The sequence below is a fragment of the Hyperolius riggenbachi genome, chromosome 3, assembly GCF_040937935.1.
Source record: "Hyperolius riggenbachi isolate aHypRig1 chromosome 3, aHypRig1.pri, whole genome shotgun sequence".
NCBI lineage: Eukaryota > Metazoa > Chordata > Amphibia > Anura > Hyperoliidae > Hyperolius > Hyperolius riggenbachi.
The window spans coordinates 261189191-261216196 of record NC_090648.1 but is presented as its reverse complement, the minus strand read 5'-3'; the positions used below and the strand labels follow the sequence as shown (position 1 = coordinate 261216196).

The window sequence follows — 27006 nt, the reverse complement described above, 5'->3', positions numbered from 1 at the left end:
GGCTAGTGACTTGTTTTCACAGAATTTGGCTTTGAGCTGTTACCTGATGGATGGAGTCCCGATCCCAGAGGGCGATAGTAAATGGTCAGAGATTTGTTTATCTCTAACTACTCACTACATCATTAAAAGCTGCACTGTCAGGAGAGTCAGTCTACTGTGGCCATAGTAATCAATGCGGTCTTATTACTGGCCAGCACAATGTGTCACCATGTGTTATATGGGTCCCCATTAGTAATATGCTAATGAACGTGAACATTTAAAAAATATAATATTATTTATTCAGTGGCCATCATCTACACTTCAAGTTACAGTGGATGGAGTCTTTGGAGTGCCCTGGAAAGACATTGGAGTCTTTCCAGGGCACTGGTAATGGGGTTGTTTATGTAGTGCCAAAAGAGGTTCTTAAGATCATGTTTGGGGTCCCTTTATAGTAAATGATGAGCTATCCTTTATTCCAATGCATTTCAGTTTCATAAGAAAAGGGAAAAGAAGAGAAAATAAATGCTTTGTTTTGTTTTTGTTTTTCTTCATTTTTTTGTAGAAGGAACTGAATTTTGCCCATAACTAATCCGGATAACATGTTATCTCCTACTTCCTGTGTGTGATTTTTAATATTAAATTACTGCTGGCATAATCATATTGGCTAATGTAGCTAAACTGAGCATATGATAAAAAAATACCTAATCAAAGGTTTATGTCAAGACAATCAGCATTTCCAATGATACAAGTTGCTTAGATTATACACAAATGTTGACTTTTCCTACTAAACTATCAATCTTGTTACAACAACCCCTTCCACCTTTCAAGCCCAAGCTTCTTTTCTACTTTGGTGGGTGGCTTCGTTGATTGACAGGTTATCTTAGGGGGTTTAGCTCACTTTAGTTTCACTTTCATTTTGAACTCAACAACCTGTATCTCAGGTACTACTAATTGCATTACATTTGGTTTGTACTGATGCTCACTTCTGATTATATATTTTGTGATCCTATACTAAGCGTTTCCGTTGCCCATTTAGTGACAGGATTCTTTTAAGAACAGAATATATAGACAGTGGTGGACATACAGCGGTGCACCTGAATAAGGGCCACTGCAGGGTTTGATTACCCACAAGGCACAGAGCGATAAGAGGGCCTGACGCATGCCTCATGGAGACCTGTGGTGAGGTCCCTGAAATGCGAGTGCAGGCACACTCACCATCCTTCCTCTGCACCATCACAGTCTCCATGGCGCCAGTGGAGTCTTCCATCACTTTGCCCAATGGAAAAAAAACCAACAGGTTACATTATAAGAGACTCCATTGGAGCGACAGAAACCGGAGCTCTGCAAACAAAGGCAAGGGTTACTGGAGCCTGGGGAAGTGAGTTGCCACTCTGCTCGCTTGGTGGAATCTTTGGCTGCATAAATCCTGGGGGGTACCTCTGGCTGACTTGTACTGGGGGAAACCTAAGACTACCCAATTTCTGGGGGGCACCTCTGGCTGCCTAATACTGTGTGACACCTAAGACTGCCTAATACTAGTTGGCACCTCTGGCTACCTAATTCTAAGGGACACCTCTGGCAGCTGTATATTGGGGGGCACCTCTGGCTGCCTTTTACTAGGTAAACATCGGGCTACCTAATTCCTGGAACTGCCTCATACTGCAAGGCACCTCTGGCTAAATAATTCCTGGGTGGTACCTCATACTGGGGGACACCTCTGGCTGCCTTATACTGGGGGACACCTTTGACTAACTAATAATGGGTGGCACATCTGGCTTCCAAATACCTGTGTGACTTCTTTAGCTACCTAGTACTATTTGGGGAAGGCACCTCTGACTACCTAATAATTTGGGGATACATCTGGCTGCCCAATGCTTTTCAGGGGCACACAGGAATTCTAATTGGGGCAGACCTAACTACCTAAAACTACTATCTTGGGGAAGGGGGCCTCCTAATACTGAAACCTGAGGCATAAGTACCTGCCATACCTGACATAATATACCTGACATAATACTAATAATAACTAGTAACTAGTAATAGTAACTAGTAATATCTGACATAAGTCTACCTAATAATGCTATATGGGAGACTGTGGGCTCACCTGGCTGCCTAATACTGATAGCTAGGGGCACATGACATCTTAATTCTGATATCTGGGCTGTATATAGTTATGGAGGAAAAACATCTGTTTAATTCTGGTATCTGGGCTGTATTTAGATACATACCTGGCCATCTACTCCGCTCCTCCAACGACTTCCTCCCAACCATCCATTCATCTTACACACCCATGCACGACTACAGGACTTCACTAGAGCTGCCCCCATCCTGTAGAACTCTCTCCCACTGCCCATCAGGCGTGCCCCCTTCTTCAGCACCTTCAAACAGGCCCTCAAAACTCACCTCTTCAAGGACACCCTACCTCAATGAAGCCCCCCTATCATGTCACCACACTTTTCCTTTAGATTGTAAGCCTTTGGCAGGGCCCTCCCTCCTTGTGTATCCTATCTGATCGCGTATCCTGCTCACAGAATAACGTGAACTTGAAATTACTTGGACTACTACTCCAGTGTATGATCTGGCATTGTGTGTCTTACTGCTTATTACCTGTGTTGTTTTGTCTGTCACACCTATTATCATTATCTGTAAATTTATTTATTGTCCAGCTCTGCGTAATATGTTGGCACTATATAAATCCAAATAATAATAATAAATAAAACTATATGGCTAGCTAATTCTGATATTTGGGTACACATGGAAGTTATAGTTAAATAGTTACAAGTTCTACTCTGATCTGGTTGCAAACAAATGTTTACCATCACTGTTATTATTATCACTATGTGACACCCACTACTATCTACCACTGCTTGTCACCCACTCTATCTACTATTTCTTGTCACTCATTACTATCTACCACTGCTTGAACCTACAATTATCTGCCACTTCTTTCCTTTCTGCCACTTCTTGTCACCCACTGCTATCTTCCCCTGCTTGTCACCCATTGCTATCTGCCACTGCTCACTACCACAGCTATATTTCAGTACTTGGTACTGATTATTTGCCACAAGTGCTCTCCTACTATCTAGCAATACTTGTCATCTACAGCTTGCCATGTACTGCCGGTCACTAGAATTTACGCTACTGTTAGTCACTGGAATCTACTGATTCCTACCAGCCACTAAAATCTTCCTATCACTTTATAAACCAGTTATTGTAATCTACCCAAGGAAACCAGTCAAACAGCAGTCAAATGCAGCTGTGACTCTCCTGAAAAACAATCAGAAACCAAAACGGTAGATAGCAGGAAAAGGCTGCAAAGTTCAAAGATTATTATTTATTTTGATTTGCAGTTGAATGAAGCAGATTTTATGTCACACTGACATGGGTGCTATTTAGAATTCAGTCTAAGAAATTCAGCCCTTAAACTGAAAATAATAATATGAGACACCAAGTTCATGTACCATAATTACCACACATACAATTAATTTTCACATACGTTTATTTACAGTTCATGTTTGCTTTAACTAGGGGACAGTTGTATTTAATATGGATATGTTAATTGGTTATATAGAAATGTTTCAGAGATGCTAATATACATGTATTTTATCCAAATGTATTGCCAAATGCTGTTGTTGTAAATATAATGTATTCTATCATTAGAGACTGTGTTGCAGAGTCTACTACAGTCACTTATCAATTAGGGCCATAGTTATGCCTTTGTTTGAAAGTGCTAACAGGCATTTTTTAAGGCCTGATATTAAGCTGGGCAGAGACAAGAAAGAAAAGTAAGGTGACAGTATACCAGTGATATCCCAACGGATATGCCAAAGATGCAGCTGCAAAGGAACAGGGATGCTTATGACTTTCACATGAAATCAACATGAATGATCATATTGGGTGACATTTTTTATGACTACAAAATGCTATAGGCAGTACATGATGTCAACTTTCAAAACAGAGCTGCCAAAAATGTATAATGTTAATCACTTGAAAGGGCAAACAAAGCACCTAATTCATTTTCTCCTTCTTAGCACCAAGCAAGTAAAATGGAGCTGCAAAACAGCACATAGGGATGCTACTATAGCTGATAGGGAAACATATAATTACACATTCATGAGGTCTGTAATGCATGTTGCACCAGAACCGTTGTGGACACATTCATTATAGTATCATAATTTGGTGAAGCAATAATTTGTGAATAGCATATGTTAGAAATAATGTTGGTGCGTATGCCTTTCTGTATTCTCTCTAACAATATATAAAGTGTATAGCTGAAGCAGAGATGCATTGCTGGTTGCTCAGAAAGCCTGGCATTGCCATGGCAGTGATAAATAATTTAGAAGACAATGTTGGTCACACAAACAACAATTCAATTAAGCAATTATTGTGATGAGTTGGAAACATCTGTGCAGAGTGATCGGGTTTGAAAACAAATTATATTGTTGCTACCACACTATATAGTTCTCCAGCAATGTCAACAGTCAACTGGCAGCTATTCTCTGGCAGCAGAGTCAACTGGCAACGGTTACAGAGTCAAAAGTATGTATCTAGTTAAAATAGCAGTTTGAGTGGAGATTTAGCCAAATTCAGATTAAACTGTTAAACAGCCATTTCAAGTAATCATGACAGAATCAGGAAATTATCCCATGTCTGCCCAAATCTCCCTAGATACATTGGGCTGGGCTTTCTCAGAGGAAGACCAATCCACCAGGATATATTTTCCTAGCTGATTTCACCCAAAAAGTAAAAGCTAGGTTTGCCTCCTGATGTTTTTACATCCCTCCTAAGCTGCTTATACAATACATCGACAGGAGTAGTACATGATCGGTGGCTTCAGAGCTAGGTATGATAATGTTAAAGCTATCTGCAATGCGATCAATGATAGCTTAGACTTATTCTGAAATCAGAGCTAATATCATGTGGTACATAAGCAGGTAAACAATATCAGGGAGACATAATAGTGTATTGCCACCATACCATAGGCTTGATGCACAGTGGACTGAGCCAAGAGTGGCTGTTTATTGCCAGGTCGTTGCTCATTGTGCCCCAAGGGAATTGGAATTGTTCACAAGATATAAAGTCACAGCAACAGGCACTACAATTGCTAGTGCACTGCAGATTCAATTTCTATGCTGGAGGAACTGAAGTGCTAGATTGGGTATTGAGTCACTAAAGATGCGTGCTCACACCCATAGAAAAGTGCATGGCAATCTATGTTCAAAAGGAGAAAGCAGGTTGGCACTTGCAGCTTGTTGTGATAAAAAGCAGATTTATTATATCCGGCTGTAGCAATATAAACACTTCATGCTTGCGCAGTGCCTCAGAAGACACTCAAGTGAGCGAAACGTTCGTCGGTCGGTCCATCACTCCCACCTCACCGCACAGCCTCTGGATCGGGTAGGAACCTATACTGCAAGCATGAAGTGTTTATATTGCTACAGCCGGATATAATAAAGCTGCTTTTTATCACAACAAGCTGCAAGTGCCAACCTGCTTAGTCCGACGAAGGCTTTTTATAAGTCGAAAGCTCACTGTTTATCCATCTCTAAGTTAGCCAATAAATGGTATCATCCTGATTCAAAACTTCTTGCTCCTTTTGAACATGGAGTTGGAATTGTTCCTGTACGTTCAAAAGTCTATGTTTAGTTTAATCCTTCTCCACCCAAAAATTATCAGTATTAGCAATAGTTGTCATTTAGCTATTTACAGTTTTCCTCCATGGTTTGGCTTGTGAATTAATTATAATTCAGCACTTTTCAAAACATAACAACTAAAAGGCAATACCTGACTAGTGTAACATTTTAAGGAGCAATGCTCTCCACGGACCACTGTGTCACCTACAGTAAGTAGGGAAGTAATACATAAATAGATTATCTCTACCCTCTGTTTTTAAGTGATATTTTTACTAGTTGACACGACAATATCATTTACAGTAATTTTAACAATACAAATGTTACCTCTTTATTATAAATAACCTATGTACAATACTAACATATTTCTAAGACCCACGGAGTAGAACTATATACAATCAAGGCCCCTCAAACCTTATGTCTGGGGATATGAAATGATTATTTGAATATATCTTTCTTTGCTTATGCACATAATACACATTATTGATTCCGAATTAAAAACACTGGAATATTTTTTTAACCTAAACCACTCAGAAATACATTTTTCAAATTTCAATGTAGTGATCGGAACTGCACCATAAGAACAATGATAACTAATACATACATTTGTGGAACCAGGTTGGAAACATACAGCATATACCAAGGCTCCATGGCTAGTCTAGACATTCCTGTCTCTTTACATTAAGACAGTCACAAAAGAGACATTCAGATAGCCTGAAACTACAAGATGCTGCATTCCTCATCGACTTAAAAAGGGAAAGGCTCAAACTGAAATGAAGTCGTAAATATCCCGTCATTCGTTTTCTAGTATAACATATGCAAGTTCTGTAATAAGAATCTACTTGAATAATGTCCATACTGGTATGTCTTCAGTTCAGATTTGGTTAAAAGCCATAACAGACTTTTGGTTCAAATGCCTTTTTAAACCTTCATATCTCTTTTGGCTGACACGAGTATATCTGTCTCAGTAAGAGAAAACATAAATGCAAACTTTGCACTGATAAGCATTATTGTCTTGGAAACAACCAGATTCTAATTATAAGAATCAGTGAAAATAGCATACAATTCCTCTGAACTTTTAGGAAATCTGTGAACCTTCTGTTCTGTGAAGGCAACTTGCAGCACTTCAAATTCATATCATATGAATTTTACATTTCCATATTTTATATAGCTTGGTACTTAGATTGCTAATTATGGGTGAAATTGTAGCAATGCTCAATCTCTTTATAAAGATATTTTTTTTCCACTTAAGACTGAAATGAGGCGAACTGGTTATAGAAAATACAATCTTCCTAGATATTTGTACTAAAATGCCAAGATTGGCTAATGTTATGGTAATGCAATCTCTTGCATATGTACATACCGGTATTTTAGGAGAGATGTGGTGTGCGGAATAAATATTAGGTTAAAACAAACCTACTACTCAGACAGCAGACATTTAAAAAAGAGCTAACAGTTTAACACTAAAACATGTTCCGGTGTATGAGTTTGGAAATTAAGGTATGCGCTATGTGTAAATTAACAATTTCTTAGCTCTTTTTAATAAGGCAATGCACATAGCGGTACAATGTTCAAACTGCATTAACCCGTGGCAACCACTTAGTTTTCATTACAGTAGGCAGGTCACTATGGTTAACTGCACTTTGCACCATGTACTTTCTAGTATTTAATGAACCCATTTCTGTTCTCTGTAAATTTAAGAATACATAGGTACAAATTATTTAATACTTAGATTTCTTGGTACTTAGATTGCTAATTATGTGAAAAGTTGTAGCAATGCACAATCTCTTCATAAAGATATTTATCATTTGGCAGCAGCAACAACGCTTTAAACACTGCAGTAAGCTTTGTAAACGGACTTGACTTCTAGTATTATATCTAAGATCCAATAGACATTTTCATACGGAAAAAGCGTTATTACCCACTTATGAAACACTAAATAACACATCATCCAGATACTGTTGTGTGGTGCAGTCCCAGTCATACATTACAGAAGTTAGTACAAAATGTAGCATTGGGTTATAATCCTGGTGGGTACCAATCAGCATTCTTCTATTCTAAGCCAGCTGAGTTACAGTAGTTTCCGAAATGTCCTTGTACAATGAAACTGTCTCCATGTATCATGAAGCTGTATAAAAGCCTCTCCAGAGATATTTCCACTTGTGCTTGCTATTGAACACACTAACTTAGGAGACCTATAAAACAAGAATAAAAAAAACACATGAAATTAAAAGTATCATCTGACAGGATTGTATTTTCAATAAATAAATCAATGGAAGAAATTGAAAGCTGCGAACCGATCAACCATATAAACGAGGGTGGGGGAGTGGTTTTCATTATTACCCATCATGTACTTGATGTTTGGAAGTAAAGGAAACAGAAGGTAGAAATAAATGTAGCACTATTTAGACACCTGGCAAATACACCATACATAAAACAGATTGTATTATTTTAACATGAGAACAAAATGTTGGTTAAACCTGAAGTGAGAGGAAAATGTGTCATTATTATTATTTTGTATTTATATAGTGCCGATATCTTCTGCATCGCTGTACAAAGTATATTGTTTTGTCACTGACTGTCCCTCAGAGGGGCTCACAATCTAATCCCTACCATAGTCATAGGTCTATTGTAGTCTATGGGGAGGAAACCAAAGTGTCCAGAGGAAACCTACACAGACTCCACAAGAGCAGATAGTCACCTGGCTGGGATTGGAAACCAGGAACCAAGTGGATATAGTGTCCACTACGCCACCATGCTGCCCATCATTGCTGGATTCCATATAAAAATGTGCTGTGCTGTTCCTTTATTTTAGTACAATTTGAATGATCATCCAAGAACTAGAGATGGTAGAGAAATTTCACTATCTCTACAAAAATAAACATTCATTAGCAATCCAAAAAAAAAAGTCAGGAACTGTTTAAAACTTGTTCAAAATGGAAGAAAGATAATCAGCTGAAGACACGGGTTTCACTTGCAAACATTAAATGGCATATTCTACCCAATAACATGATTGCATGTAACTGAACTGAAAAGTACACTATAGATAAAATATTATTGTTTCTGATACTATGCAGTTGTTTTATTGAACAGGAGAGACAGAACATTTAAATGTAACTAATTCAAACACATTGCTTCAAGAACATTCAATGGTTATTTAAGATCATGGTTATTTAAGATTCTTTTTGCTGTCATTTTACAATTGCTAATTAAATAAGATTGAACTAAAATCTATATCTATGGCTAGTATTTGCATTCCTTTGTAATTTAATTTACCCGCTTCATTTTCCTTTAGGCCGGTTTCACACTGCCGACCTGCGGTTGTAGTGCAATCGGCTGATCACACCATAATGCCATAAAAAAGCGTATGGAGATTACTGCGGCAGTGCGTGGTAATCTCCATTTCCGCTGCAAGCCAAGCAGGATTGTTCTCTTGGCCGCAAGCCAAGCAGTGAGGCTCTCTAGCGCTAAATTCCTATGGCTGACGCTAAAATTGCACAGAAGTGTATTGTCAAAATATGCTTTGGCGCATGCACGACGCGAATATGTTCAAAATATGTACGGCGCCATAGACTTACATGACTTCCACTCAATACACATTGCTGCACAAGTTACACACCAACGCGCTGTTGCTCCAGCATCAGCCGAGTGGAAAAAACATCACTTCCGTTGCGTCACACAAGTATAAAATGCCCCATATATTTTCAATGATGTAGCGTTAACCTGTGATAAAAACAGTGTAACGCAACGCACCAGTGTGAAAAGGGCCTTAAGGTTTTAAAGAAAGCAAACATACTAATCAACAAATCATAACCTGTTTCTATAACAAAGCCAGAAAGACTGCATTTCATATGGAAATGTTTATGTGAGAAAACGCGGAAAAGCCGCTGCGTGTGCTCAGAACAGGGCGCCTGGTTCCGCGTCCGGCGCGGCGGTTTGCACGCGTAGGCCTACATCTGCCAGTATGGCTGAATGCGGAGAAACCGCCGCATGCCCTGATAGCGGCTGGTTCCGCGTCCAGCGCGGCGGGTGGTACGCAACACATGTCTGGTGTGGCTGGGACTGATAGTCCACACAGGTTCAGAAGGATGCGCGCGCGCGCCGAGAGGCAGAACTTTTATGACAGCCAGAAGGGAGTCAGCTGACCAAGCCGGTCAGCTGACGATTCAACCAGTTCCCATTGGTCCAGCACTTAGGGGAGGTGCTGGAGAGCGCTTGGCTATATATACTGGGTGCTGGGCATTCGCTGGTTTCTGCCGTTGCGATCACTACGTGGAAGCACTCAGACCTTATTGTCAGAATCTGTGTTATCATTCTGTTATACTTCAGACTAGTTCCAGGGTGTTGATGATCAAGGACCTCACACCCAAGATTAGGGACTTGTGTTATCATTCTGTTCTACTTCAGACTAGTTCCAGGGTGTTGATGATCAAGGACCTCACACCCAAGATTAGGGACTTGTGTTACCATTCTGTTATACTTCAGACTAGTTCCAGGGTGTTGATGATCACGGAGCTCACACCCAAGACTAGGCATTGTTTATTATCTGTTATGACTTTCTGCTTTCCTGACCACTCTTCTGTTCACTGATTCGGTACTTCGCTATATCTGATACTCTGTTGCCAAACCCTGCTTGCCTTAGGATTACCGAATCAGCCTCCTGTCTTTGTACTTTGTATGTCCGTGTGCTGCCGACCTGGCTTGTCCGACCTTGAGAGCTATCTCCTCAGTTAAGAGATAGTTCACAGATCAGTCAGTGACATCCTCCTATTGGTGTCACTCATGCTCTGGTCCTTCCTCTCCCAGTCTGACTCCTCCCTGCGAGAGATTCTCAGACTGCTGAAAGGTACTCATTCTCTAGCAGTATTCCTTACTGCTTTTGTACCTGTCCTCCTGATATTGTTCTCAAAGTATTACTGTTGCACCAAACACTCATATCTCTCAGGTGTCCAGAGGTTAGTAGTATATCTGATTATCGGTGATACTGCAGATCATCAATAATCAGGTATATATCTGTATTTTGGTGATACTGCAGATCACCAATAATCAGATCCTCTTTGTGTTACACCGATCGTTACAGAACGGCAGACCCAAAATGCAAATGGACGCACTCACCAGCCGTCTGGGCACACTTACCACTTCTGTGGAAAACATCAATATATTGCTGGGCAGCCACCAGACGGTAATGGACGCTTTGTCTGGATCTATACAAGCCCTCCAGACGGCTGTGAAGGATGTGCGATCTCCTCTTAGCACAGACATACGTATGCCTGTACCTGAAAAATTTTCTGGTCACAGATCTGACTTCCGAAATTTTAGAAGTAGAGTGTTATCATACTTTGAGTTAAGACCTAATTCTTCAGGAACTATGGCCCAAAGGGTTACCTTTATTAAAACCTTGTTATCTGGCGATTCCCAGACCTGGGCGTATAGCCTTCCCACCAGTCACCAAGCCCTAACCTCTGTAGAGGAATTTTTTAAAGCTATGGCTATAATTTACGACGATCCAGACATTGCCTCGACTTCTGAGCGGAAGCTCAAACTTTTACTTCAAGGCAAGAGTCCGGTTGAAGATTATGCTGCTGAATTTAGGAGATGGTCAGTATCGGCCAGGTGGGACACATTTGCCCTTTTAGATTGTTTTTTATCAGGGTTGTCAGACGAGGTCTCTTATCTTATGTTTAGTCAGCCGGAACCTAAGTCCATCGATGAGGCCATTTCATCGGCCATCAGGATAGATCGCCGGCTGCGCTATCAAAGACAGACCTGGGGTAAAAACCATGTGAGAATGGTGTCCCACGCTGCACCCCCAGTGACTCCACCTCCACCCGCTTCACCTCCACCGGAGCCAATGCAGATTGGTAGGTCAAAGTTGTCTCAAGTGGAGCGGAAACGCAGAATATCAGACCATCTCTGTCTTTATTGTGCAGAGGGGGGTCATAGAGTACAGAATTGCCCTAAGAAGTCGGGAAACGCTACTGCCTAGGTGTAGTCGGGGGTAATACCCTAGGCATGCAATTTTTACCCCTAGATGATAAACGTTTGCTTCTTCCCTGTACTATTTCGTGGGAAGATAGGTCTGAAGTCACTGAAGCCTTCATTGACTCGGGCTCAGCGGCTAATTTTATGGATTTTGAATTTGCAAAAAAATTGGTTATTCCAGTCACCCCGGTAAAACCACAGATACAGGTTACTGCAGTGGATGATTCCCCTTTGCAGGGTAACAGTCCTCTGTCACAGACTCCAGAAGTGGGGGTCACTATCGGGGTGTTGCACAGAGAAATTTTTTTTTTTTTGTGTTACGTATGACAACCTCCATGATCATTCTTGGCATGCCTTGGTTACAACTCCACTCACCTCAGATTAACTGGGCTACTGGTCAGCTAACGAGCTGGTCTTCCCAGTGTTTTCATCATTGTTTAGCGAAGGTAACCTTGGGTGAGACCAAGATTCATGTGGAAGGATTGCCAGATCAGTATTCTGAGTTTGCAGACGTGTTTTGTCCTAAATCGGCCGATAAACTTCCTCCACACCGCCCTTTCGATTATCCTATTGATCTCCGGTCTGGTTGTATGCCCCCTAGAGGTCATCTCTACAATTTATCTGGGCCTGAAAAGTTGGCCATGCAGGAATATATCCGTGAAAACTTAGCTAAAGGGTTAATTCGCCCTTCCCGGTTGCCTGCTGGTGCAGGTTTCCTTTTTGTAAAGAAAAAAGACAGAGGCCTTCGGCCATGCATTGATTATCGGGGCCTGAATAAAATCACAGTAAAAAATCGCTATCCATTGCATTTGATAGACGATTTATTTACTCAGGTCACCAATGCTAAGATTTTCTCAAAGTTGGATTTGCGGGGTGCATACAATCTGGTACGGATCAGAGAGGGCGATGAATGGAAGACGGCCTTTAACACACCTGATGGGCATTACGAGTACCTGGTGATGCCCTTCGGGTTGTGTAACGCTCCGGCCGTCTTTCAGGAGCTCATCAATGAGGTGTTCAGAGAGGTTTTAGGCAAATTTGTCCTGGTATATTTGGATGATATACTAATCTTCTCAGCCAACCTCTCAGAGCATAGGGATCATGTCAGGTTTGTGTTGCGCAAGCTAAGACAAAACATGTTATATGCCAAGTTGGAGAAATGCATTTTTGAGGTAACATCTGTTACCTTTCTGGGGTACATAATTTCTACCTCGGGCCTTTCTATGGACCCTGCCAAGGTCTCTGCTGTTCTGGAGTGGCCTCAGCCCGTGGGTCTGAAGGCTCTCCAGAGATTCTTGGGGTTCGCTAACTACTATAGAAGGTTCATAAAGGGGTATTCCACAGTTATCGCACCCCTCACCAGTCTCACAAAGAAAGAGGCAGATACTAACCACTGGTCCTCCGAAGCTCTTGCTGCCTTCGCCACCCTGAAGGAATTGTTTTGTACTGCACCCATTTTAAGACACGTTGACATCTCCTATCCCTTTATTGTGGAGGTAGATGCCTCAGAGGTTGGGGTAGGGGCTGTGCTGTCTCAGCGTTCTGGGTGGCAGGGAAGGTTACACCCGTGTGCCTATTTCTCTCGTAGATTTTCACCCGCAGAGAAAAACTACGATATAGGCAACAGGGAGCTCCTAGCCATTAAATTGGCCTTTGAAGAATGGCATCATTGGCTAGAGGGAGCAGAACATACGATTACAGTTTACACTGATCACAAAAATTTGGAATACATCGAGGGGGCTAAGAGATCGAGTCCCCGACAGGCTTGGTGGTCATTTTTTTTCTCGAGATTCAGATTTATAATTACATATACCCCGGGTAGTAAAAACATTAAAGCAGACACTTTATCCAGATGTTTCGAGACAGAGACAGCACAGCCCTCAGACCCAGAGACTATTCTCCCACAGAAAGTGGTGTTGGCAGCCACAGAGACCTGGAGGAACTGGACTGAAACTTTAAGTCCCTTCCAGCAGGATGTCCCTGAAGGAAAGCCTGAAGGGGTCATGTTTGTACCGTTGCCATTCCGCCTCCAGATATTGCAGATGTTCCACTCCCACAAAAATGCTGGACATCCTGGTGCCACCAGACCACAGGACCTTGTTGCTAGGTGTGCATGGTGGCCTTCATTGGCAACTGACTGCAAGGAGTATGTGAGAGAATGTGCAGTATGTGCAAGAAGTAAACCCTCCCGTCAGGCACCTGTGGGAACATTGCAGCCTTTACCCACCCCAAGTGAACCATGGACCCATTTGTCCATGGATTTTGTGGGCGAACTCCCGAAGTCTGAGGGCATGTCGGTCATTTGGGTGGTAGTCAACAGATTCAGTAAAATGGCCCATTTCGTGCCCCTGAAAGGACTCCCCTCGGCCCAGGAGTTGGCCGATCTCTTCATCCTGCATATCTTCTGGCTACATGGTATATAAGTGTCAGATCGGGGAGTCCAATTTGTTTCTAAATTTTGGAGGGCATTCTGTCATCAGCTGGGCAATGAACGTTCGTTTTCGTCAGGCTACCACCCACAGACCAATGGTCAGACCGAGAGAATTAATCAATCTCTGGAACAGTTTCTAAGGTGTTATGTTGCGGATGCACAGACTGATTGGGTCAAGTTCTTGCCATTTGCAGAATTTTCACACAATAATTTGAAAAGCTCTTCTTCTGGATTCTCTCCATTCCAGGTGGTAACAGGAAGGTTGCCTAGGTTCTCCCCATTGCCAGTAGCTTCTACTCCGTTTCCAGCTCTGGAGGCTTGGCAAAAGTCATTTAAAAACATTTGGGGAATTGTGAAAAAGAATCTAGAGAAGGCTTTTCAGAGTCAGAAAGGACAAGCTGACAAGAAACTTTCCATAGGGTGGAAGTTCTGGCCAGGAGACTTGGTCTGGGTTCCACTCGTCATTTGGCTCTAAAACAACCTTCACCCAAGCTAGGACCCAGATTCGTGGGTTTTTTTCCCAGTAACCAGGAAAATCAACAATGTTACTTATGCCATTGATCTTCCTGCCAGTACACGGGGTGTGAGATCATTCCATGTATCCCTGCTTAAGCCAGCAGTGCATGTAGATTCCACTCCTCCTCCCCCTGTGATGGTGGATGACCAACCTAAATATGAAGTGGAAAAGATTTTCGACTCACGTATTGTACAGAACTCAGTACAGTATTTGGTTCACTGGAAGGGTTATGGCATTGAGGAAAGAACATGGGTACCTGATTGCCGCATGCATGCGGATGAATTAAAGAGGGAGTTTCACGCCCTACATCCTGAGAAACCGGGTAGGAGCTGTCCGGAGTCCACTCCTCAGGGGGGGTACTGTGAGAAAACGATGAAAAGCCGCTGCGTGTGCTCAGAACAGGGCGGCTGGTTCCGCGTCCGGCGCGGCGGTTTGCACGCGTAGGCCTACATCTGCCAGTATGGCTGAACGCGGAGAAACCGCCGCATGCCCTGATAGCGGTGCGGCTGGTTCCGCGTCCAGCGCGGCGGGTGGTACGCAACACATGTCTGGTGTGGCTGGGACTGATAGTCCACACAGGTTTAGAAGGACGCGCGCGCGCGCTGAGAGGCAGAACTTTTATGACGGCCAGAAGGGAGTCAGCTGACCAAGCCAGTCAGCTGACGATTCAACCAGTTCCCATTGGTCCAGCACTTAGGGGAGGCGCTGGAGAGCGCTGGGCTATATATACTGGGTGCTGGGCATTCGCTGGTTGTCTGCCTTTGCGATCACTACGTGGAAGCACTCAGACCTTATTGTCAGAATCTGTGTTATCATTCTGTTATACTTCAGACTAGTTCCAGGGTGTTGATGATCAAGGACCTCACACCCAAGATTAGGGACTTGTGTTATCATTCTGTTATACTTCAGACTAGTTCCAGGGTGTTGATGATCAAGAACCTCACACCCAAGATTAGGGACTTGTGTTATCATTCTGTTATACTTCAGACTAGTTCCAGGGTGTTGATGATCATGGAGCTCACACCCAAGACTAGGCATTGTTTATTATCTGTTATGACTTTCTGCTTTCCTGATGTAAGGCTTGGTGGTGTATTCTCCACAGTCAGCATGCAACGCATGAGCTGACGTGGAGGAGGTACACACACTAGCACAAGGAAACAGGCTATCCCTAGTATAGTGGAGGGGAGGACTGACTCCAAAAGGAGATTGTGGCGCACAGAGCCGGTGCAGATCCGACAGCCACAAACAATACTTTTGCGATAACGTCTCAGCGCAAGGTAGCGCTGAGCGCATAAACCAGAACTGAGGAGATCAGGACAGGTAGACAGAATGAACGCTTGCTAGCTAGCCGCTACTTAGTGACAGCAAGCGTCCACAACAAGACAGACTGGAATGAGGCAGCCAATGCGTTTGCAGCGATGGCGTGCCTCACAAAGACAGGACAGGATAGTCAGGAAATAGCAGGATCAAGAAAGATGAACATAACACAGACAAATATACAATAAGTATGTTTTCCTAGCGTATTACAATTACAGCTATCAATGAAACTATTTGTAACGTCTGACTAACATATGTATATATCGGCAATGAACCGATATATGACATAAGCAGGAACACTGACTTAGACTGGAGCAATACAGGGAACAGGACTCAGAAGGATTCGCTATCTCTTCGCAGAGATGAATGCAATCCACAAATGGTAACAGAACAGGATTCAGAAGGATTCGTTATCTCTTTGCAGAGATAAACGCAATCCACAAACGGTAACAGAACAGGATTCAGAAGGATTTGTTATCTCTTCGCAGAGATGAACGCAATCCACAAACAGAACCAGGAGGAGGGTAACTACCTCAGCACGGGTGATCACGGTACGCGCAACCTACCAAAACGTGCTGGAAAGCTGACTAACTGCACACAGGATATAAAAAGTTCGTGTACGTATACATCAGCGACACTGATGTATCAACGTAACACGAATACAAGGAAAATAATAAACGTGCTGGTATGCATATATATTGGCAATGAACCAATATATGATGCAAAGACCAGCAAAGTATCTTTAGAACAAGAAACACGATCGGGGGCTGAAGCGACAGCAAGACAAGCTTAAACTGAAGCTATGAAAACCCGAGGAGTCCTGCAGGAAGCAGATCTTTATACTGAGGTCATCCAATGGGAGCAGACATGCAGATTCCCACACAGGTGAATGATAATCAGTCACAAGCTGACAGCAGGGAAAGGCAGACAAAGCTATGCAGCTTGCATGAAAAGAGATCAGAACTACCTGAGCTGCAGCACTACTACTTCCAGCAATACCTGCTGCAGCAGCGATCATGACACCTGACCACTATTCTGTTCACTGATTCGGTACTTCGCTATATCTGATACTCTGTTGCCAAACCCTGCTTGCCTTAGGATTACCGAATCAGCCTCCTGTCTTTGTACTTTGTATGTCCGTGTGTTGCCGACCTGGCTTGTCCGACCTTGAGAGCTATCTCCTCAGTTAAGAGATAGTTCACAGATCAGTCAGTGACATCCTCCTATTGGTGTCACTCACGCTCTGGTCCTTCCTCTCCCAGTCTGACTCCTCCCTGCGGGAGATTCTCAGACTGCTGAAAGGTACTCATTCTCTAGCAGCATTCCTTACTGCTTTTGTACCTGTCCTCCTGATATTGTTCTCAAAGTATTACTGTTGCACCAAACACTCATATCCCTCAGGTGTCCAGAGGTTAGTAGTATATCTGATTATCTGTGATACTGCAGATCATCAATAATCAGGTATATATCTGTATTTTGGTGATACTGCAGATCACCAATAATCAGATCCTCTCTGTGTTACACCGATCGTTACAGTCTACAGGTCTTTTTCAGATAGTTACACTAGAACTTTTCAGTTGCAGTGACCATTGAAGATACGTTTATAAAAAGCAAATGTATTTCATAAATTCCCAATTGAATCGCTGTGCTATTACTAGAGTACTAAAAATCAGAATAAAATTACAAAGATGATAGGCCCTATCATTATTTTATGGTTCATTCAATATTTTATGGTTCATATTTTATACGAAGACATTACATCTAACAAAATACTTTGGCGCATGTCCACCTCATACGTATGAATGATCCTTCTTCACCACATTACCTTCTGGTACTCCTCTCAGGTAATAAGAATCTCAAAGCATCGCTTAACCCGATTTATATGTATGTTAACTAAATCATATATAACTTCTAAATGGAAAGATCTTAACCCTTCCATTGAGGCGGTTAAAAATCGACTCACAAATGTATGATCCATGAGAAAATATACTGTAAGCCATTAGCTTAGCCTTAGACAGTATGTCTCAGTTTGTCAGAACCTGGACTCTATGGCTAAACTATTCTGCTATATCTGCCAATATAGGACTATGACACCTGGTGGTCGATTCATAAAAAGCTGTGCGTGAAGAAAAAATTTGTAAGGAAAATACCGCATTCAGTATTTTAGACTTTTGTGTGCTAATACATAAAAATCTTTACAGTTGCGATAGAAGTGCGGGGATTTACCGAACTAAGCTGGCGGTAACATGAGAAGCTGTCTGAGTTGTTACATTTCTCCGTGCAGAGACAGCATTACAGTAAAAGAGGCATCCACAACTTCCCTTTAGATGTGCATTTTTTGTTATACTGTCTCTGCTTGCCCTGAATCTGCTCTGAATCTGTCTATTAGTCTTTCTAAACAATCTATTTAATTGCCACAGCTAAGAAGAACTTCAAGAAATTTTACACATGCAGACTTTCTGATATGAAATAACATCTGAAAACAGGTACCCAAGAGGTTAAAAAACACAGCCTGGGGTATTGAGGGAAGCCTTGTTTGTTCTGATCACTCTGCTGCTGGCTTTTACACAGTCCCTCTCTCTCTTATCGCTCTCTTATCACCACTTAAAAGCAGGCGCTATTCTTTGTGTCATTACCACCTGCTCTAATCTTTATCAATTGACATTTTACTGACATATGCTGGAGGTGTTCATCGCACAAGGTGGTAATTTACCTCACTGCTCGGGAATTTCAGCTTTTCATGCGGTAACTGCTTTTATGAATTGAGATTTTGCTAAGTGCTCGGTAAAGTCAGCTGTTTTCAGCATTACTGCATGCGGTAATGCTTTTTGAATCGAGGCCCTGATATAAATAAGGGAAATAAAAATGCCTTGGTTGTTGAAAAAAAAATCACATGGTGAAACCTTAACTTAACTGGCAATATATGATTTAGACCTCCAATTCTTGTTATTGTTTGATGTTTTATCCTCCATACTCATATTCTATATATCTCAAATATTTAGTTAAAAGTATTCAGTTTGCTAACTAAAGCTAATTTTATGATAAATCACATAATAATTACACCCTCACTCAGGGAAATTTGTATTTGAATGATAAACTTGTTCTTTGAAAAAGAAATTACCAAGAAAAAAAAAGATTATTACAAAAAAAAAATACAAAATACTAATGGAATGTCCTGGGTGTAACTTACACTTTTAAATTATTCTTACAGCTATTTGAAGTTGGACAATACCTATATGTATTATATACATTTGTGTAGTAGATCTTCAGTTTTACCTGAAGCAATAAAAGACTGTAAGGATCAGTGTAAAGTCTTCCAAATAGAAGCTACAGATTGCCCTGCAAGCTCATGGTGAAACAGAACTCCTAGGATTGTGTAAGGGGCTAAAAAGCACCAAAAAGCCCTCTTACTAAAAATGCTATGCAAAACAGAAGTTTGCCTTCTCAAAACCGAAGGTATTTGTGATAATTCAGGTCGGAGTGAGCATATGATGTCTCCCACAATGCATAACTGCAGAATATGCAGATTGTTCCTTTGTTGTCCTTAAAAGTCAGACATACCTCCAGAACTGCTGGAATGCGGTTGTTAATATTACAGATGTTAAAGAGAGTCTGAAGCGAGAATAAATCTCACTTCAGACCTCATAGTCAGCAGGGGCATGTGTGCCCCTACTAAACCGCCGCTATCCCGCGGCTAAACGGGGGTCCCTTACCCCCCGAAATCCTCTCCGAACAGCGCATCCCCTCTTCCGCATAGAGGCAGGGCTAACCGCCGCAGCCCTGCCTCTTGCGTGTCTGTCAGCACGTATCTCCGCCTCCCCCCTGCCCCTCTCAGTCTTCCTTCGCTGAGAGTGGCGTGGGAGAGGCGGCGATGCGCCGCTGATAGACGGCACTGAGAGGCAGGGCTGCAGCCGTTAGCCCTGCCTGAAGAGCAGCAAAATCTATGACCAAGTTGGTCATTGATTTTGCAGGGGGGGGGGGGGGGGTTTGGGGGGTCAGGGACCCTCGTTTAGCCGCGGGATAGCGTCGTTTTAGCAGGGGCACGCATGCCCCTGCTGACTATGAGACAAGAAGCGAGATTTATTCTCGCTTCAGTGCCTCTTTAAACATTTAATATGATTTAAGAAGAAGTGATTTTTTTTGTAATAGTAGACATTTGGAAGGGATCTTATAAATATGGTCACATTTGAATAAAGTACATGCTAAAAATGTAAATTTCCTTCTTTTTACAGGTACATATTAGGGATATAATTAATATGCATTTATATAGCATTTACATTTTCACCAGTGCTTTTCAAGATACATCATTTATTAACTTTAATTTTAAAAAGTATTTCTAAGGGCGCGCTCTATAGGCAGTAACAGTGTTAGTGAGTCTTGCCCAAAGTCTCCTACTGAATAGGTGCTGGCTTACTGAACAGGAAGAGCTGAGATTCAAACCAAGGACTTCTGTGTCAGAGGCAGAGCCCTTAACCTATGCACACTATCCAACCACCACACTATTTAATTAATCTTTAATTGATTCTTAATTCATATATACCAAATTCATTATAAAACCATTTAAAATAATGCATATCACCACAACTGTAAGTTAATAATCAATCTGATACTGTCACCTTCACGGCTCCATAAGGGGCTGTTATGGTGCTAAACCCAGGTTTAGACACATAACTAGAGATGAGCGTAATGACCTAATTACGATTTCGCGAAATTTCGCGTAATTAGTGTAATTACGATTATGGCCGTAAGTACATAATCGTAATGAAGAAGGATTTCGCGAAATTTTGCGTAAGCGTAATTTTCGCGTAATTTTCGCATTACAATGGTTATTTGTTCATGCCGTAATTTCGCATTAAACGCTACCGTAATTTCGCGTTAAACCGTAACGCTCCGTATAATATAAAAAAGCCGCCGACTTTAAGGGTTAATAGCAAAGCCCCCTTAAATGCTAAGAGCCTCAAATTTGGAGAATATATTAAGGAGATCAGGAGGAATAAGAGGAAAAATTTTTTTTTCAAAAAGACCTTATAGTTTTTGAGAAAATCGATGTTAAAGTTTCAAAGTAAAAATGTATACATTTAAAAACCAGCCGACTTTAACGGTTAATAGCAAAGCCTGCTTAAAGTTTAGGAACACCAAATTCCTAGGGTATATTAAGGGGATCAGTGGGAATAAGAGGAACATTTTTTTTTTCAAAAAGACCTTATAGTTTTTGAGAAAATCGATTTTTAAGTTTCAAGGGCAAAAATGTCTTTTAAATGCGGAAAATGTCAGGTTTTTTTGCACAGGTAACAATAGTGTATTATTTTCATAGATTCCCCCAAGTGGGAAGAGTTTTACTTACTTCGTTCTGAGTGTGGGAAATATAAAAAAAAAACGACGTGGGGTCCCCCCTCCCAGACCTCTTTAACCCCTTGTCCCCCATGCAGGCTGGGATAGCCAGAATGCGGAGCACCGGCCGCGTGGGGCTCCGCACCCTGACTATACCAGCCCACATGGTCCATGGATTGGGGGGTCTCGGAAGGGGAGGGGCAGCCAAGCTTTCCCCTCCCCCTCCGAGCCCTTGTCCAATCCAAGGACAAGGGGCTCTTCTCCACCTCCGATGGGCGGTGGAGGTGGAGGCCGCGATTTCCTGGGTGGGGGGTTCATGGTGGAATCTGGGAGTCCCCTTTAAAAAGGGGTCCCCCAGATGCCCACCCCCCCTCCCAGGAGAAATGAGTATAGAGGTACTTGTACCCCTTACCCATTTCCTTTAAGAGTTAAAAGTAAATAAACACACAAACACATAGAAAAAGTATTTTAATTGAACAAAAAACATAACCACGAAAAAAGTCCTTTAATATTCTTAATTAACCATTAATACTTACCTGTCCCTTTAAATAAATGATCCCACGCAATATCCTCGGAAATGTTCTATCAGTTACAATGTAACAAAGTTATTACAATGTAACAACTTTGTTACATTGTAACTACGCCGCACCCGACGCCACTCGCCGCTCAGCCGCCGCATACGCGTCCGTGCAGGACGCTAAGTCCCCGCAGCTCCCGCTGTCCACCCCGCCCACATCTGTCACCCACATGTCACCCACATGTGGGTGACATGTGGGTGACATGTGGGAGAGGCGGGGAGGGCAGCGGAGCCGGCGGGGACTTAGCGTCCTGCACGGACCCGACAGAGCTCTGAGCTATATAGCTCAGAGCTCTCTAAAGCATCTTTGTATTTGGGCTCCAAGGAGCCCCATTGGTCCTTAGCAGACCAATGGGGTTCCTTCAAATCAGAAGGAACCCCATTGGTCTGCTAAGGACCAATGGGGCTCCTTGGAGCCCAAATACAAAGATGCTTTCGAGAGCTCTGAGCTATAGCTCAGAGCTCTGTCGGGTCCTGCAGCACAGACGCGGATGCGGCGGCGGCGGTGAGTGACGTCGGGTGCGGCGTAGTTACAATGTAACAAAGTTGTTACATTGTAATAACTTTGTTACATTGTAACTGATAGAACATTTCCGAGGATATTGCGTGGGATCATTTATTTAAAGGGACAGGTAAGTATTAATGGTTAATTAAGAATATTAAAGGACTTTTTTCGTGGTTATGTTTTTTGTTCAATTAAAATACTTTTTCTATGTGTTTGTGTGTTTATTTACTTTTAACTCTTAAAGGAAATGGGTAAGGGGTACAAGTACCTCTATACTCATTTCTCCTGGGAGGGGGGGTGGGCATCTGGGGGACCCCTTTTTAAAGGGGACTCCCAGATTCCACCATGAACCCCCCACCCAGGAAATCGCGGCCTCCACCTCCACCGCCCATCGGAGGTGGAGAAGAGCCCCTTGTCCTTGGATTAGACAAGGGCTCGGAGGGGGAGGGGAAAGCTTGGCTGCCCCTCCCCTTCCGAGACCCCCCAATCCATGGACCATGCGGGCTGGTATAGTCAGGGTGCGGAGCCCCACGCGGCCGGTGCTCCGCATTCTGGCTATCCCAGCCTGCATGGGGGACAAGGGGTTAAAGAGGTCTGGGAGGGGGGACCCCACGTCGTTTTTTTTTTATATTTCCCACACTCAGAACGAAGTAAGTAAAACTCTTCCCACTTGGGGGAATCTATGAAAATAATACACTATTGTTACCTGTGCAAAAAAAACTGACATTTTCCGCATTTAAAAGACATTTTTGCCCTTGAAACTTAAAAATCGATTTTCTCAAAAACTATAAGGTCTTTTTGAAAAAAAAATTTTTCCTCTTATTCCCACTGATCCCCTTAATATACCCTAGGAATTTGGTGTTCCTAAACTTTAAGCAGGCTTTGCTATTAACCGTTAAAGTCGGCGGGTTTTTAAATGTATACATTTTTACTTTGAAACTTTAACATCGATTTTCTCAAAAACTATAAGGTCTTTTTGAAAATTTTTTTTTCCCTCTTATTCCTCCTGATCTCCTTAATATATTCTCCAAATTTGAGGCTCTTAGCATTTAAGGGGGCTTTGCTATTAACCCTTAAAGTCGGCGGCTTTTTTATATTATACGGAGCGTTACGGTTTAACGCGAAATTACGGTAGCGTTTAATGCGAAATTACGGCATGAACGAAACACGAAATTTCGCGTTGAAAATTACGCTTACGGTATTTTCAATTACGATTTTAATGGCAATTTCGCTACGCTAATTTCGCATCGTAATCGCAAATTTCGCATGCGTAATTATAGTAATGCGAAATTACGAAAATTTCAGCTCAACTCTACACATAACTCTTCCAATGACGTGCTGATTGTGAAATGAACAACAAAGTGACAGGTTATGAGAATAATAATACATAAGTACATAATTTGCATCTGATTTGCATTCAAGGCACGTATTTAGCCCCTGTGGGGCTCTGCATGCCTCTGTTGGCTTACATTTCAGTTTGCAGCCTGGAGCGCTGTCACTTGTTTGATGTCTGTTTGAAGAAATGTGTATACCATTTTTGATTAGCAGCACTAGGAAAATTATGTTTTTATTGTTAGACTAGCGGTAGGTCTTCCCCACGAGGGCCCGTCATTGCCCTGGGGAAGTCTAGTGGGGAATAATTTGTGCACATATTATTTATACTGAAGATAGCACCCATCCTTTGCTGTACCTGTTTTGAATGCATGTTGCATAATATTGTCAATATTGTGGAGCTCTGCACATCTTTGCAAATAGCTAATTTGGGTACAGCCTCTGTCTGAAAGCACTGCCGATTTCTCCTGCTGTACAAAATTGACGTAAGTATACTTTTTGGCTAGTTGCATTCATGTGCTTAATCCTGCATTCACATTTTAGATTAGGAATTAGTACATAATTTGCATCTGATTTGCATTCATTGCATGTATTTAGCCCCTATGGGGCTCTGCATGCCTCTGTTGGCTTACAATTCAGTTTGCAGCCTGGAGCGCTGTCACTTGTTTGAGGTTATGAGAATAATGCAAGCAAGAACATATACTTGTCCCAACGATGAAGATGAAGATGAATAGACTGCTTATATGATTATAGTGGTGATTGTGATGCTTGATCCACTTGCCCTCCTAGTATCTCTGGACTTGCACCAGCTTCCATGGAGCTATGTGTGTCTCCATACATGCACTTAAATGAGTTTGAAAATCACTGCACTGTAGCACTTTTGTTATGAGTTTATTGTATCAAATACGAACCTTTTTTGTATGAATTGCATATTTATTAAACTACTTATTGCACTAATTCGCTTTGCAATCAGCACTTCATTGGAGGATTTATGTGTCTAAACCCAGGTTTAGCACGAACCCTTATGGAGCTGTGAAGGCGACAATATCAGATTGATTATTATTATTATTTAGTATTTATATAGCACCATCTTCTGCAGCGCTGTACAAAGTATACTGTCTTGTCACTTAACTGTCCCTCAGAGGAGCTCACAATTTAATCCCTACCATAATCATAGGTCTATGTATGTGTAGTGTATGTATCATAGTCTAGTAATGTAGTCATAGTTCGAGGGAGCCATGCATCGACTTCAGCCACTTCGACGCACAATCCCTACATCGGGCACCAGCCGTTGGACTTTGCAGCAGATGTAGCGACAAAATCAGCATATCGGACACTAACCAGATACTAACCGGCCAGGCTATGCCGCAGTCCTAAGGGGACTATTTTTCTTTGTCTTTTCACTGTCCTGTTTCACCTTCTCTCTCTCTTTATCTTCTTCCTAGCCTCTCCTCTCTCTCTCCCCCAGGAAGACCGTGGGGCATCTGATTCAAAGTATCGATGCAAAGCATTTTGAGTGCAGCGGATTACCCCCCTGGTCCGATTCCTGGGTTTACAATGAGAGAGGACAAAAGACTGGCACTAGATGAACCAGAGGCAGGATGGCACCGGATCCGTACCAAGGCTAAAACATGCTCTCAAGAACATACACGTGACATGATGAGAAGAGAAGATAGAGGCACTGTTGAAGCATAAAAGGTACCTTTAATCCACGGTGATGCAGACAACGGGGTACACAGTGGGGGTGAGGGGAAGTGCCTGACAGCTGTTTCGCTAAATAAGCTTCTTCTTTCCTGCCTCTGAAGAAGCTTATTTAGCGAAACAGCTGTCAGGCACTTCCCCTCACCCCCACTGTGTACCCCGTTGTCTGCATCACCGTGGATTAAAGGTACCTTTTATGCTTCAACAGTGCCTCTATCTTCTCTTCTCATCGATTCCTGGGTTTATCATTACTATTTATGCTTTATATTATACTTTATATTTTTGCACTGTTCCTACTATATCTACTGTATGCACTGTAGGTATTTACTACTGTACCACCACCCACCCTGTTGTGCCAAAACTAATTCTGGGTACAACTCTAGTTGTACTTGGCAAAATAAATGGTTCTGATTCTGATAGGGCCAATTGGGGGGGAGGGGGGGCAATTAAGTTATCTGTATGTTTCTGGGATGTGGGTAGAAACTGGGGTGCCTGGGGGAAAATCCATACAGAGACGGGGAGAACATACAAACTCTGTGCAGATTGTGCCCTGGTTGGGATTCATACCGGGTATCCAGCAATTTATTACCATACAAATGTGGTGACTGCTGCATATACATAACTTTAAATGGTTTTAGAATAAATTAAGAACCAATTAAAGTTTACTTAATTAACTACAGACTGGTGCTAGCTTTTGTCACTATTATTTTCCTTTTCTTAAGCTTATGGCATTTTCCTGTGATCACAGCGCAGTCTACTGGTGCATGGTGCAGCCTCCTGTCTTTGAGTCTTCCTTGAACATTTCATTTGTTTCAAGAATTCCACTTGAGCAGGCACCATCAGCGTATAAATAAGCTCTTTTATTGATCACATGGATTAAAAGCAGTCAAACAACGACAGACCGCTGTTTCGGGCTTCATGCCCTTTGTCAAGTTGTCCATAAATTGCAGTTACTGGACAACTTGACAAAGGGCATGAAGCCCGAAACAGCGGTCTGTCGTTGTTTGACTGCTTTTAATCCATGTGATCAATAAAAGAGCTTATATATACGCTGATGGTGCCTGCTCAAGTGGATTTCTACAATTTTCAGCCCCAGTGGTGTGGAGAGCTGTGAGCTGAGGCACATCGCTGAGTCTTCCAGTGGATGGGTGCTGCTCTACAACCAGAAATAGTTCTTATTTGTTTCAAGAATGATTTTCTTTTTACAAAATAAAACATAAAACAAAATGCTAAAAAAAATAAAATATAAAGGAAATGTATATTACGTTAAACTTCCTATCCCATGTTAATATTCCTCCATCTACTCGAGATCACCTGTAGACTACCAGTTTTGTGGTGACTACAGGGTCCCTTTAAAATCTCTCATTTAATACAATTGTTAGAAAAAAAACACTTTGATGCAGGACTATGATGCATATGAAGAAATTTGTGAAAATAAACAGAATTTTAATATGACTTTTTATATTTTGTTTGTATATGGACCACCTAAATAGAAAAACATGAATACACACACAACCTAAGTGCTGTATACTCATAATTATAAGGGCAAAGCCTGCCCAGTAGGGTTCTCTTCAGTTATTATTTTAACCACCAGCATCCAAACATCAGCTATGAAATGCTTTGATAAAATTTACCTCTTAGATATTAATAATATTTTACTGCTTTACTGTATCAAAATAAACCCATGTAAACCCATCATGGAATCAA

At 42.0% G+C, this 27006-nt stretch overlaps 1 protein-coding gene across 2 annotated transcripts in view; it reads right to left on the bottom strand.

The window, feature by feature from the left end:
• Positions 1–3457: 3457 nt before the first annotated feature.
• Positions 3458–27006, bottom strand: part of LHFPL3 (LHFPL tetraspan subfamily member 3) — a 79044-nt gene continuing 55495 nt past the window's right edge. For both annotated transcript variants that reach the window (XM_068276242.1, XM_068276244.1), the window contains one exon: positions 3458–7801. Coding sequence is in view for 1 of the 2 variants with exons in the window: in XM_068276244.1 (XP_068132345.1) it covers positions 7788–7801 (14 nt within the window). In the remaining variant the exon portion in view is untranslated. The remainder of the gene's footprint in view (positions 7802–27006) is intronic.